This window comes from Coenobita brevimanus, chromosome 54 (assembly GCF_032717465.1).
Source record: "Coenobita brevimanus isolate Jiangsu-jjx chromosome 54, ASM3271746v2, whole genome shotgun sequence".
Classification (NCBI taxonomy): domain Eukaryota; kingdom Metazoa; phylum Arthropoda; class Malacostraca; order Decapoda; family Coenobitidae; genus Coenobita; species Coenobita brevimanus.
The window spans coordinates 38901523-38916471 of NC_137007.1; the positions used below are offsets into that span (position 1 = coordinate 38901523).

General features: G+C 40.9%; 1 protein-coding gene across 1 annotated transcript; it reads right to left on the bottom strand.

Annotated features, from left to right (window-relative positions):
• Positions 1–18: 18 nt before the first annotated feature.
• LOC145401112 (uncharacterized) lies at positions 19–10489 on the bottom strand. The gene is made up of 10 exons (XM_080273482.1): positions 10258–10489; positions 9586–9740; positions 8218–8391; positions 7333–7888; positions 6489–6633; positions 5222–5356; positions 3841–3950; positions 2469–2580; positions 1278–1486; positions 19–101 (listed from the first exon to the last, which is right to left on the bottom strand). Exons 1-10 carry the CDS (start codon positions 10487–10489, stop codon positions 19–21), a joined length of 1911 nt encoding a protein of 636 aa, XP_080129608.1.
• Positions 10490–14949: the final 4460 nt, after the last annotated feature.

The window sequence follows — 14949 nt, forward strand, 5'->3', positions numbered from 1 at the left end:
CTTTCTTTATTTATTTATTTATTTTTTAAGGCTAACTTCAGACACCTCAGGCGCGGATTCAGCGAAGGGCGGGGGCACCCGGCGCGAGTCCCTCTGTTTGGCTGCTCAGATAAGATTGGCAGCTTGCAGATATTTAGGATGAAAATACGAGAATAAGAAAATGTGCACTTAAGTTATCAGTACCCCTCACTTAAGTTATCAGTACCCCTCGAACGCTGGACATAATTATTACATCACTCACGTAGGCTCGTGCCCTTGAGACCTTTTATGTCTAAGCTGTATGTCCACGAGTTTTTTATTTCCTGAGGCTGATTTTGTTTGTTTTGCACGGGAATGTCTTTATTGAATACTGTATAGTAAAATGTGAAGTAGCCTAATTATTTGTTGTAGCCAGCTGGCCTGTAGCGTGATCAGCGTCTGATGGGAGAGGCAGAGGCGGGAGATGTGTTGCCATTATAATGTATGTTCTTGCATTATTATTTATGTTGCTTTGCTTACTTATTTCACAAGAAACTCTTTTAGTTCACGTTGCCTTAACATTACCTTAAGTTTAGTCATACTCCTTTCCCTTGAGGGGGCTAAGGATAATATTGTTTGTTTTGCAATGCTGGCAACGCGCCTCTCTTCCCAGGTGGAAGGACAGGATCGCGATTCGCACGTCCTTGGACACCCACTTCCCTAGCCAACGTTGGAGAGAGCAGACATGCCTCGCTTATTCCTTTTGTACCCGGTAGTTGGGCTGTGTTGTCTTCCCTTGAGTACGGGGTGGCGGGTGTAGTCGTGGGACTTGGGATATGCTTTGGGTTGTCACTTGTGTTCCACGGTAGAGTTTTAAGTTGAGCCTCGGAGACGTTTGGTCTGAGCCACTTGGCTCGCAGTTCCTGTCGTTAATGTTTTCTTGTGCCCTTGCGTGGCTTATTTGAATTTCCTATTTTTGTTGTATACACCGGGGGCCGAGACCTGCACAGTGAGAACTATTACCTCATATTATTATCTTTGAAAACTGAACGTTGAAGACAGTTTATGTAGACTATAAATGTAGGCCCGTTGATTGGGAATTTTTATCCTCTCACCTGCTCCCCATCCCCCTTTCCCGTCCGTTGATCCTAAAAATAGCGCCTCCCCGTTCCCGATTTCCCGGATCCGCTCCTGCCCCTCTATGCAGTTTAGGAGAGGTTCTCTGGGCCGTAAAGTACTTTCAGTGTATCATCAGCTAATAATAATGTGTGTGTGTGTGTGTGTGTGTGTGTGTGTGTGTGTGGAGAGAAATGACTAACCTCTGCCCCATCTCACTCCAGGACGGTCTTTCTCCACCGTAAACATAGCCCGGCAGCGTGATGGTGGGACGGTGTTGGCGGGCGACTGAAGCTCAACGTCAGGGAAGAGTGGGGCCTGCCTGTAATTCTTATACACCAACAACACCAACACCACAACACTGAACAACGCTACACCAATGCTCTTCACCACCTGTCTGCCTAAGCGTCGGCTGTACATGATTACAAATTGGCATGGATTTGTTAGCATCTCACTCTGCATATCTAAGTCTACCACAGTCACTTTCCTGCCTGCATGTCAAGCAGGAAAAGTTGCAGTATTATCGCGAGAGCAGCGTATACCAGGAAATTCAGTTGGTTTTAGTCGTTTTCGAATTTCATATGATTAATGCCTTTATGAGTAGATTGATAGACTTATTGATAGATAGATATAAATATGATCGTATATGTAATTGATAGATAGATATAGATATGATCATATATATATATATATATATATATATATATATATATATATATATATATATATATATATATATATATATATAACATCGTTAAAGACACTTTCTTATACAACAAGATTCACACTGGTATCTGAATATCACCTCGACTACATGCTGGCATTAATAAAATACAAAGCTGCCTTATTTATTTTTATTTACAGCTTTCTGGCCTTGATTAGACGAGAATAACCATACATATCCTGCCTGTCGTAACGCGTGACAAAAATGGATGGAGTCAGTGAATGGAAACGTCCACTTTTAATCAGGCAGGATGAGACGATGCCCCGCCGCCCAGCATTTGTGTTGCATGCAGCCTTACTATATACATCATCTGGTATACAAATCGGGGGTGGGGGAAGAGGCTTGTACCGGAGGCTTCCTTTCTTCTCTGATCTTGGCTCCCATTGAAGTTTATATTGAAGTTTATATCGTTGCTGACGATGATGAACTTATTCTTTTTCCATCGATACGAGAGGTATCTCGGGGAGACAAAAATAGCATAAAGAGACATGCAACTGTTATCAGATGCAATCTTCAGTTCATCAGTAAAGCTGCAGTCGCTGGTACGATCAAATCAAGACTGGTTAAAAACTACCTATAATACTCTAACATTGTACATACACTGCTTATGAAATATATGCGAAACAAAAAAAAAGCAGTTGGATAAGACTAGTCTCCCGAGCAGCAGTACTCTCTCTGCACGTCCATGTCTTTGTTACACAGCAGGTTGAGCAGCATCTGAATCTCCACACTGTTGGTCTCGTAGGAGGCATGGTGCACGTCGAAGCAGTTCCACCAACGGTCTGTGGAGGTAAACATGATAGGGAAGCCTTAAAGATTTATTACGTTTTTAATGGCTTGTTATACTTTTGGGTTTTGCCCCTAATCTAGTCCATCAGATGACGTTTTTTTTCCGCCATTTTTCTATTCAGCTTGAGAGAGTGCCACTGTACTGAAGAGGTTTATGAAAGCTATATATATATAATCCCTTCACTTCAAACAGTGAATGAAATCATGCGGAGGTACCAAAAATATTATGAAAATGGCGTCCTCGGGGAAAGGGGTTAAGGAACTATAGAATCTCACAGTGAACTTAATAAACCATTGAAGATAAGCCCCTCAAAACTCTTGGCTGCACCTCATAAGCCAAACGACCCACACAACATTGCATTTCATAGCGGTATTGTTAACTGTTGTCGGCCAAGCTGAAAAAAAATAAATAAATAAATAAATCCTATGTAACCCCATTCAAGGTGTAGGTTCCCAAGACTAGGCTATCCTAGTCAAATATTTCTAAGGGTAGATGACCAGCCTACTTCCCTTGACGGCATTACGTGATCGCAGAACCTCCAGTTACCTCATCTGGATCTAACCAATGCAAGGCTGTCACTCCGACTGGGACGTGCTGACCACGAAACCACCACTCCCCTTCTCAGGTTTTCCATACATCCTTATAAATCCTTCATCCATTCATCCATCCATCTGCATTGTCAACAGTTTTGCGTTCTTGGTTTTCATGCCCCGCTCGTCACACATTCACAATAAAATATCCAGCCACCTTCCACAAGACCTTCCACACTAGTCGTAAAATTTTGTGGATCGGATACTAAAGAAAAATCTGATAAATTTCGTGGCACCAGTATTTGGCAACCTCACATAAAAATACAAAAAAGCAAGAACTCAGAGGAAGAAAAATGTTAAGCAAATATATAATGTCTTAGGGGTGTAGACAGCAAACACTCAAAGGAAGAATATTGCAAAGTTTAAAAAAAAAAAAATGTCTTAGGGTTGTATCGAAGAAACTGCTTGAAAGAAAGAAAGCAAAATAAAAAATCAATATCTTGGGAGAAAAGGGAAGCAAAAACTAAGAGGAAGAGAATATAAAGTGAGAAAGAAAAACATTGTCAGGGATGAAGGAATAAAAAATCGATGGGAAGAAAAACGTCAAGAAAAAAAAACAGTGTCTTAGGGGTGTAGGAAGCAAAAATTCAGATGAAAAGTGTAGAGTAAAAAATGAATATCCTGGGGGTGTGGGGACTAAGAAATTCCATACAGACACTAACCATAGTATATTGGATGGTGATGGAGTCCTGCCTGGTAGAGCCTCAGACACTCCTTCAGGTTGGCCAGGTTGAGGGGCAGAGTGGAGTCCCAGTACCACGCACCTGTACCCCTGTGTCATCATCATCATCATCATCATCATCACGCTCACCCATCCATAATGTCAGTTCTATCATCATCATCATCTTTGTCATCATCAATATCATCATCAATACTTCAACATCATCAGTACTATCATCTATTGGCATCAATTTAGTCTTCTGCTCAAAATAGTAACTGAAATATTAGTCGTAGAAGGCAGCAACCAGGCCCAAAAATACTGTAATGGAGTGAATGAAAGCTACGAGCACCGTACGAGTCGCCTGAATGGAAGGGGGCGTGGAGTTAGCACCTCGTCTATACTGTATTGAAACTATATTGTCTCATTCTAGTATATTTCTATGCCAGAAATGTAGTTTGATAATGCTCTCTCTCTCTCTCTCTCTCTCTCTCTCTCTCTCTCTCTCTCTCTCTCTCTCTCTCTCTCTTTCTGTGTGTGTGTGTGTGTGTGTGTGTGTGTGTGTGTGTGTGTGTGTGTGTGTGTCTGTCTGTCTGTCTGTCTGTCTGTCTGTCTGTGTCTGTCTGTGTGTGTGTGTGTGTGTGTGTGTGTGTGTGTGTGTGTGTGTGTGTGTGTGTGTGTGTGTGTGTGTGTGTGTGTGTGTGTGTGCCTGTCTGTCTGTCTGTCTGTATGTGTGTTTCTGCCAGTCCGTCTATTTGTCCGGGTTTTATTTATTTAAAGTTTTGCCTAAAATAAGCTATCATTTTGTTCGTTTTGTAGGTCAGTAGTTACAGATAATATCCAAGTTAAAGTCGAAAAAAATCTACCTTAAACGGGTATTTGTCCAAATTCTTGAGGACATGCTCATAAATATGCCGATTTCATCACAAACCAGTCGCATCAGTGTCCGTTGCTCTCTTTTATTTTCTTCCTTTAGACAGATATACGTAAAAAGTGGTCATTCTAGTGAAGCTTTGGCATATCTCTAGTTCATAAAACTATGCGTAAGACCTCTAGGTTCAAAGCTTTGCATTGTCCATTTATTCACGGTTGACTCGTAACAACTTTCCCTGCGACAGTATATATATATATATATATATATAGATAGATAGATAGATAGATAGATAGAATGAATAATCCATGGTTTTTTTATGTGTACTCAGGCGCTAACCTGTGGATTTGCCTACAAGTGCATTCAGGAAAACATGATAAACCTGCTGAACATGAAGGTCGCCAGACACATATAATATAATGTTTCAGCCACTTAGTCAGTCACATACAGAAGCCAATTGTCATGAAGTTTAAGTAGACACATTTCCTGTAAATAAAACGTTTCCGCTACATACCTGATCAAATACCACAACCAGTAGTCAAGAAGGTTAAGCGAGTCGTTGAACTGGTTGACCATTAAGAAGTTGTCCCACCAACCTTCTTTATCAGCAAACACCTCATCTAAAGCCTCGTACGTGAACCACCTATACCTGAGAAACAGTAATGGTAACAGCCAATTCCACAGTACTCCCACTGAGGTATAAAGTTAGCATAATGAGGGTAAAGAAATAGGTGTGGGGGACAAAGAAGTGGGTGGGACTAGAATTGTCGTGTGGGGTGGAAGGGGCGAGAAGAGTGTACCCTGTGAAAATGGATGCTGTAGGTTTAATGGTTTGAGAGCAGTGATTGGACCGGACTGGCCACCACAGACCAGCACAAGAAAATTAGTCCTTCCCATCTGATAACGTCTTTGTTTACTTGATTCTCGCCACCATCAAACGATATTATTCAACTTAAGAGAGGTTTGGGGAGTTACAAGAGATCCTTTCTAAGTCAAATAAAATTATCTAGTTGTAAGTTGATCAAATCAAAGAAGACGTCATCGCCAAGAAGGGGTAAATGCGATCACTATACTCCCTTTGGTGTAATTTAACTATTGCTAAAACTCCAGTAACCTCTCTGGACTCGTGCCAGTATGTATAATATGGCTATCACACCTACAGAGAAGCTATAACAACTGTAGCACCAAGTACCTGAGAGCCACTATTCATAATGAACAACATCTAAGGAGCAATGAGGAGGTGATGATGTGTACTGAGCTGTGTCTCGGTAAATTTCAGGGCTCCAAAATAAGTAAACCAATATTCTCTTATCTGAAAGTATACTGCTGCTTCCTATGATCTTGCTTATATTGTACACAGAATTTCTGCTACAGATGCAGGATGACTGTTTAATAAATTTGAAAGGCATTTTCATACCCAGTCATTCCAACATCGTCCGGTACTCATAACATCCTTGAAAGCGAAAGAAAATATGCAATCATTGTTTTGTATGTTCTCAGGCAAAAAACTTTTACACAATTCAAGATCGCCAAGATGCAACAGATTTCAGGCTTTAGATACCAATTTTAAAAAGGGTTTTGCCACGAGCTTATGCGCTATGGCAGTAAATCAGTTGCTTCAAGCTCTTGCATATCAAGATTTAACTTGGTGATATGATGCGATTTCATTCACTGATTTTTCATAAGTTACAAGTGCAGAGCAATTGCTGTAGAAGGATATCAACCTCTGTCAAGTGATGATATATTTTTAAGTCTGCTGACCCTTTATAATACAAACTCACCGACTCTGAGGCCAGTATAGAACTGTGGTCCTGCTTACGAGTTGGGCGAGAGGCTGCAGGATGGGACGGGCCAGCAGGTCCAGCTCACTGAACGGTACCAACTCTTCGTCGTTCTCTCGCATCAACAACATCCATGTACCAAATCCTGATTGAAAAATATGTAAAATATGACTACACTGTCAAAGCTTAATATTTCATTAAACACTGCCATCACCATCCTAATGAGGAAGGAATTAAAACCAATGAAGGAAAGAAGAAAGCATCAAGCGGGAGAACTATGAGCAGTAAATCCAGTCATTCAGATATCATTCAAGCCTCCAGTATCCAATAGCAGTACTTGTGAATTCACTGCAGTTTAATTCCCTAAAGTACCTATTCGTAGGTAGGAAGAGGAATCTACTGAAGAGCAAGAGTGGTAGCTACTGATGCAAAGGAATAAATGCTTCCTGGCTTGCAAGGTTTTCTAGCACTGTTAGCTACCGGTTTAATTTGCATGCCGCACCTTCATATTCTTTTGTATGCTATTTGAGCCTTGTTCATGTTGACATAGTGTGCATATATGACATCAAGGAGAATATTTACATATCATAATATATAATTTTATCGATACAGAAGAGGTGATACAAAATTCTCAATATAGATATAAAACGCTGAGGAAAAGATGTTATCAAGCCTCCTATATACAGAAATAAATCGTTGTGGAAGAGGTGCTTAGGACCTCCTATATACAGAAACAAATAGTTATGGAAGAAGTGCTACATAGCCTCCCATAAAGAAATTAATTACGAAGGAACAGATGCTACAAAGCCTCCTGAACTGTTGAGGATACTACCCAAATTCTCACCTATCACAATGACGTCTGGCACTACCTTCGACGAGGCCAGGTCCAGTAGCTTAGTGACCTTTATGCCCGCCCTGGAGGTCGGGTGGCCCATCTCAGAGCCGGCAGGAGCCCACACCAGTGTCACTCGAAGCTCGTAGTCTTTAAAGGGAACGTCTTTTTCGTACAGCGGCTGATCGAAAGCGGACTTTTCACTCTTACGTGATTTATGGTTTTCTGTCTTGTTTTTTTCTCTTGACTTGGGAAGAGGCTTGGCAGAAGTTGCATTTCCGTCTTCCCTATCAGGATCAACAGGATCCTGAAGCACATACATGCTGTAATTGGTGTCATTTACTTTTTTCCCATTAAGGAAAGTGTGATGATATCGACCGGACTGAGTGTCGTGAGAGGTGGGGTGAGGGGGGCGTGGTGGGGTGGTGGGATGGAGGTAGGGTGGGATGGCAGGGTGAAGGGATCGGGGAGAAGTGGTGGTGCTAGAGGGTCGTCGCCCGATGATGTCAAACGTTGGTGGTCGACGATCGTGGTGAGCCACCGTCTTGGTGAACTCGGTGAGGTTGACCTGGTGAAAGGATAGTCATCGGATAACGCAAAATTAGTCCGAAATCTGTTTATACTGTCAGGCTTACTAAATATTGTAAAATATATTATTCTTTGTTCATAATTTTTTATGAAAAAGACTGAACCAAGAGCTGAGGCGTGATGAAATTATCATATCCAAAGACCGCTGAACAAAAGAAAATCAGAGTCAAGATCCATTCAACAAGCCATAGCAAAACTTGACGTTTTCAACTTTCTTTCAAGGACTATCTTCTTTACTTTCCATTGATGAATCGTTAAATACCTATGTCAAAGTATCAGCTGAGGACGCAAAAGCATTTCAAAAATCACCTCTTTCTTGCCAAGGTAGAAGGTATAATCAAGATGGTGGGGCAGGAAGGCGATGAAGGAGTGGATCTTCTGCCTCTGATTCGAGTCCCCCACGAAGGTGATCCAGGTGGAGGCGCCGCGAGTTGTCCTGGCCCAGGTGCACTCACCCACCTCAGCGGCACCATACTCCCGCACCTGTGTTTATGATTTCGTTACACCTCTCCTCTCGGCTCAATTGCAGTTTCGGTCAGAATCAACGTCAGAACTTCATGAGACCTTGTTAAATTAATAAACAGGAACCTGATGGGTCGAAATATTCACTTTAATAGTTCAGAACCTCTGACGTTTGAAGGTACCGTACTGTATACCTGATGATGCGTAGCTTCTCATGAGATCTTTTTCCACCTCATGAGACTAACAGTTTCCCAAAAATTATCCATTAACCGATCAGTCCGAATAATTTATCCCAAAGTTACGCCCATCGGGATAAAGGACGCCATAATGTTACACTCATGCTCAGTGCTTAATAGATTGGTGTATGAAAGTATCATATACGCTTTATGGCCTCATTTATTTATTTCCGAATATTTATGGGCAATCTACTACTCCTCATAGTTTGTCTGATATCCATCGTCTGTGTGTACCCTTGTCCAGTTGCTGGCTGCTTGTAGCAGCGTTTGTAATGCATAAACCTCATTACTCATTACGTCGCGTTTGAGTCAGGAAGATAAATCAAGGTAATAAGTGACACTTTCAAACAGCTATTACCAATATTGACGTAAAAATTAGATGACTCGCACTGCAACTAACGCTATTTTACAAAGCAAGATGATGACATCAATTCTTACTTACTACTATCTAACGCCCAGTTTCTCTCTCTCTCTCTCTCTCTCTCTCTCTCTCTCTCTCTCTCTCTCTCTCTCTCTCTCTCTCTGTTAAAACTATTCAGTATTAGCCACTTCCATGCGATGGCTTTGTCTTCATTTTTTCTTTTAGTTTTTCTTTCCTATCTTCAGCCGATTTTGTTAGCGTTGGAGAAAGCATTTGTTGTGAGGGGGTTATAGATAACTCCATAAGCCACTTTGTAACCTGATTCCTTCCCTAAGCTAAATAAAAAGGGTCTGAACGTAGCAAGACTGATATAAAAAAAAAAACATATATATCATCAGAATAATGGCATTAAAACAGCCAATTGTATTTTTCCCCCAGCGATTTGTATGGACCAGAAGACAGACTACCTCAATGCTCGTGTAGATGACCAACCCATTTTTCTTGACGGCTTACATGTATGAGAGCCTCTAGTCACCTCTTGACCATCGAAACTATGCAAAGCCGTCCCTCAAACTAGATCATTCTAACTACACTATACTACGATACAATAGATCTCACTTTACAGGGCAGGTAGGGTAGGGCTCCGTGCATGAGTGTGAGGCGAGTGTGTGGGTAGGCGAGGATGGCTGACCTGCTGGCTTCGGTCATGTCCCCCACCTCCACGGCATCCAGCAGCGGCTCCAACTCCTGGCTCAGTCCTTCGTATCGATCATCTACACCACACCAAGACACTCATCAGTAAAACTCAACAATGTGCTCCAAAAAACCATAACTTTCTTTTCCATACAACCAGTATTCTTAATTGGGTGAAACTAGCAATGCAACTTTATAAGTAGTACTAAAACTTTGGTAGACAATATTCTGTAATTTACTGGGGACATATTAGGGGAAAAAAGTAAAAAGCACAAATTAAACAAGGATTTACTACTGTATTATAAAAGAGCAATTTTTTACTTTATTCCCTGAAGCACAGCGTTTATATAGCTTCACTCGCTAATTTCAGAGCTTAATATAAGCATATGAAGTTTGTTTTCAGACACAAGTTGTTATGACACGAGATGAAAAATGTTCACATACACACACACACACACACACACACACACACACACACACATTTTATGTATATACGAGTATATATATTATATCTAGTTAACTATAGATAGATGGATAAATATAGATATAGATATAGACATAGACAGATATCAAGGAGAACTGTGCTGAAAAACTTACCAGAATCCCAGTAGGCATCGGGACTGCCCTTGTCGACAGTGAACATGGCTCGGCAGGACGGTCTGGCCCTAGGCATGATGTATGGAAGCCTTGACGTGGCCTGGTGTGGCGTCACTGAACTCTCTGGCCACAGCGTGTACAGCATAAACACAGCCAACCCACTTAACACCAACACACGCCCACTCCACTTCACAGAATCCAATAGTATCCTCTGATATGTTCTGTCAGACATTACTTGTGCTGTAGTGTGTGTGTAACTAGAAATCCGAACTGGACACACTCTCCCACCCTCTCTCCCATTCAGCCAATCTCTCTCCCTCCTTCCCTCCTACCCAATCCAGCATCTCTCTCTCCCTCACGCCTACCAGGAAAAATAACCCCGCTAAGTTATTTGTAGGAGGAGTTTACCCGTGACCCGCCTCAGTCTGTAGGCTACTCTAGAGTCCCTCTTGTTGTGGTCTGAGAAGACTTCCTGCGTTATTCTCGTGTTGTTTATTTTATCTATTTCATCTTATCATTGTCTTCTGTGTTATTTATCTTCTCTTATTTTTGACATAGATGGCAAATGGAATATAAAAGCTGAATATTTATCCATTAGCTGCGAAATATCCAAGTAGTATTTCTTTCGGCTGCCTTACGGTTTTACTATAATCAAGAGAATCCTAGGGAGCCAGACTATTAAAACTTGTGACCATCAGTGTTTTGGATGAAGATAAGGAACTTCGTATTTTACTCTAGCTTACGATCCCTTCAGTACGAGAGGTTTTTCCTAAATCTAAAGAAGTTGTCTCGAGATCAGAATATAATATGGCATGACGTCCTCTTAATCAACAAGTTACCCTTATTCCTGTGAAGTAGTTTGTTGATTTAGTTTATTGTTGTAATATATTGAATTAAAGAAGGATCTATAGTCGGGAAGGGACTAATGAGGGCTGCATCTAACCCCTGCAGTTTGAGAGCTAAATAAAATCGCCTGGAGATAGAAAAAATAAATCGCTAAAACACATTACCGGGTTCAAAGTGTTAATCGTCCCTTAGAATATTCAGGGAACACCGGGGTAGTTGTTACATCTCTCCCTCTCCCTGAAGGTATTATACTTCCATCATCATACTTCTCTTCCATTACCGAGAATTTGGCAAGACCTTTTGCTGACTGATGTGCCTCACTTTCCTAATCACAAATATTCTTTCATTACCAAGAATGTGAACTGATACAGACACTCAGGCATAAAGACATGACTTCTGATTCGTAAAGATGCTTTATTTTTCTCGTCATATTTTCCATTCGTCCATGAGTATATAATAAAACTGAAACATGAATAGAGAAACATGGTCTAACATAAGGGCGCTATAATTTATTACATTTTCTTTCATCGCTGAAAATGTGTATTAAAGAGAATCACGTGAGCAAATAAACTTAACCTGACAGAGGTGCTTTACATTCCTAAGCGTATTTCCTCTCATGCCGATAATGAGTCATAAAATTTAAATATAAGAACACAGACATGACCTGATCACACAAACTCTCAACCCTTAAAACAACACCATGGCGCCTGAATCTGTAAGGAATTGTGCTGGAGAATTTCATTACAACGAAGTAGGTCCCGGCAATGCATTCTGTGGGCACCCTGCTTACATAACAGAGAAAAACAAGAAGAGGTACCAAGGCACAGCAAACCCGTCCCTGGCAGTCATTTTATTGCTGACGTATGATCACAACAGGATATCTAGTCAAAGATGTCACATGTCAAATTTGGAGTAAATCGGGTGAAATATTGAGAATTTGGCCCAATTTGGCCCACAATTTAATCGGGTGATCAGAAAGTCATAGCCCATCATCCCTGTAAATTTAGTCAAAATCGAACCAGCAGTTTTCTCGTAAAGTTGTTAACAGACACACAGACAGATAGACAAACAAACAAACAAACAGACAAACCGAGTGAAAACAATACCCTCGCCTGAGCCCCTCCGAGGCGGGGAAGGGTAAAAATAATGAAGCCGGGATACTCTCATCTGACGGTACTAAACGAGTGTCACAACCTTAATACTGAGTCATTGGTGCATGAAGTTCAGTGCGATTATTGTGAGACAGGAATGAATCTCCTTGGTTGTTGGTCGTCACCCCTCCAGAGCTGACTAAAGGTCTTTCACCTTAACTTCGCCTAGATTTTTGTCTTCTTGCAGCTTATTTCTCATAGCTCAGTGGCAGAAAGAAACCATGCTACGGTTATGCATCCTTTTCATAACATTTCCTCGACAGAAGCATTAATATTCTTTTATCACGTCTCATAAAGCAAATGGAGACATGGTAATTTTTATTCCAAGTTAAAATTAAAAGAATGTAATAATGCATTCAGCAGCTAGTTATTAAATCTTCTAAAAGGTATTTATTAATTTCTGAGGACGTCCAACTTGCAAGACGACGAATCAGTGGAGAGAGAGAGAGAGAGAGAGAGAGAGAGAGAGAGAGAGAGAGAGAAAGAGAGAGACGGGAAAAGCAAACACCCAGCTACATCCTTTGGCCACCCTTACAGTCACACTGATAATAAAAGGATGATGAAACTTTGTCACTAGAGGTGTGATGGAGAATATTATTGCTTTTATTTTTGTTCTTCTATTCTGCCTGTAATTAAATAAAAAAAAAAAGTGGGTGAAACTGGTAAAGGAGCTTCATTCATGTGGGTAGCAATGGATCTTTTATAAGCAATACTTTTTGTGGTTTTACTGTTGACTTCATTGTAAAAGTTCACATGAAAATAAGCTAAAATTTACAAAGACTTATTGTAATGGTACACACACACACACACACAGACACACACACACACACACACACACACACACACACACACACACACACACACACACACACACACGCATGCATGCAAATCACATTGCCACATCACTAACCTTAGCCAAACGGACCACACACACACACACACACACACACACACACACACACACACACACACACACACACACACACACACACACACACACACACACATGCATACAAATCACATTGCCGCCACATCACTAATCTTTGCCTGTTGGACAACACACACACACACACACACACACACACACCACATAGAGACACTCCCAATACCCTTTGCACTTGTCTTTACATATCCCTGTCCGGGTTTTAGGTTATATATTGTGAAACCCTCGCTCCACGGTCACGTCCTCACAGTCTCCATTGTTCCACAGACCCGGGGACCTCAGGGAGTGGAAGGAAAACTGTTTATGTGGGGACACGACACCGCTAGGTACCATCCAACACATGTCGGGGGTATGTGACGCACTGTATGAGGGGAGACAGACAGACACAAACAGACAGACAGACGACAGAGACAGAAGGACAGACAGACTGAAACAGACGGACAGGCAGGCAGACAGACGGACATGCAGATAGACAAACAAGTAGAGACAGACAGAGAGTTACCCATGACAAACTCGTGTGGCATACCTTGCGACTGTGAACACAAATGAGCTTGACACGGACCCATGCTGGAAATGGTGTTAGACTGAGATAATTCTCCAAGAAAAAGGATATCATGTAGCAAACAGCCTCGTAGCGCAGGAATGTATCGAGGTATAAATAAGGTTATGACGTTCTCTACAACTCTGGGTTTCCGAATTAATGAAGCGAGATTACAGACCGCTTGAGTATCACTATGAGTTTTTATCTTAACTTGAACCGGATTTTCGCCATCCTCATGCTTATCTCACATGACCTAATATTAGACTAAGAAAGTACAGTGGTTCTATATCCTTTCCATATCACTTCCTCGTGACTAGTATCGTATTTCAGTGTTTGTATCTTGTTGAAATTCAGTACTCAGGATGGAAAGATGGAAAGTATAGACAGTTTAGAGTATTTTTTTTTTTTTTTTTTTTTCCGGCCTATCAACCACTGGGGCCGAAGCCCCTGGTTATTAAGGCCGTGTATATACATTATATATATATGTATATACATTTAAACATATATACACATATATACAAACATATATATATATATACATACATACACATACACACACACACACACACACACTTCCATGCATACATACAGACACACTTTCATGCAAACGTACATATATATATAATAATTTTAATCTTATTTATTTTTTTTTTTTTGTATTTTTTTTTTTTAATTTTTTCTTGGTTTTTTATTTTTTATACCTTATATTATAAAGGAACACTAATAGTTAATTTAGCAAGATTTGGTGCTGACATGGGGTCCAAGAGAATGGCTTATAATTAACGCCTAGTGACTACACGAGGATCATTATGGTAGACAAACTTATTTTTCCTAATTTCAAATCTTCCCCTAGAATACGAACAGCAAAAGTCAGTATTACATCCAGGTCCTCAACCGTGTCCTTCAAAATGTCCTTCAAAATCGTGTACATAACCTTCTGAGAACGATGATGAAGTGGCCTCCCTGTGATAAGATGCAGGAGTGGAGGGCAAGATTACAGAAAACATAACAAATATCTGCAGTTGTTCTTGGATATGTACTTGCTCAGTATTTGTTCCTATGACTCACTCATCAGCTGAATAAAACAGTTTAGCCCTATGTGGAATAAACTGCTAGAGTTGCCCCTGCATGAGAGGCTTGTTTCAGTCGTTATACTTTAACCTGGGGTGAGATACATAAACATATTTACGATCGATTTTATGTCATAACTT

Bases quoted from the DNA above. Each gene is read 5' to 3' on its own strand.
- LOC145401112 (XM_080273482.1), bottom strand. From the start codon at position 10,489: ATGTCTGACAGAACATATCAGAGGATACTATTGGATTCTGTGAAGTGG. The intron at 8,392-9,585 runs GTGAGATCTATT...TCATAAACACAG, and splicing joins TACCCTACCTGCCCTGTAAA to GTGCGGGAGTATGGTGCCGC. The intron at 1,487-2,468 runs GTACTGCTGCTC...AATCATGTACAG, and splicing joins GACATGGACGTGCAGAGAGA to CCGACGCTTAGGCAGACAGG.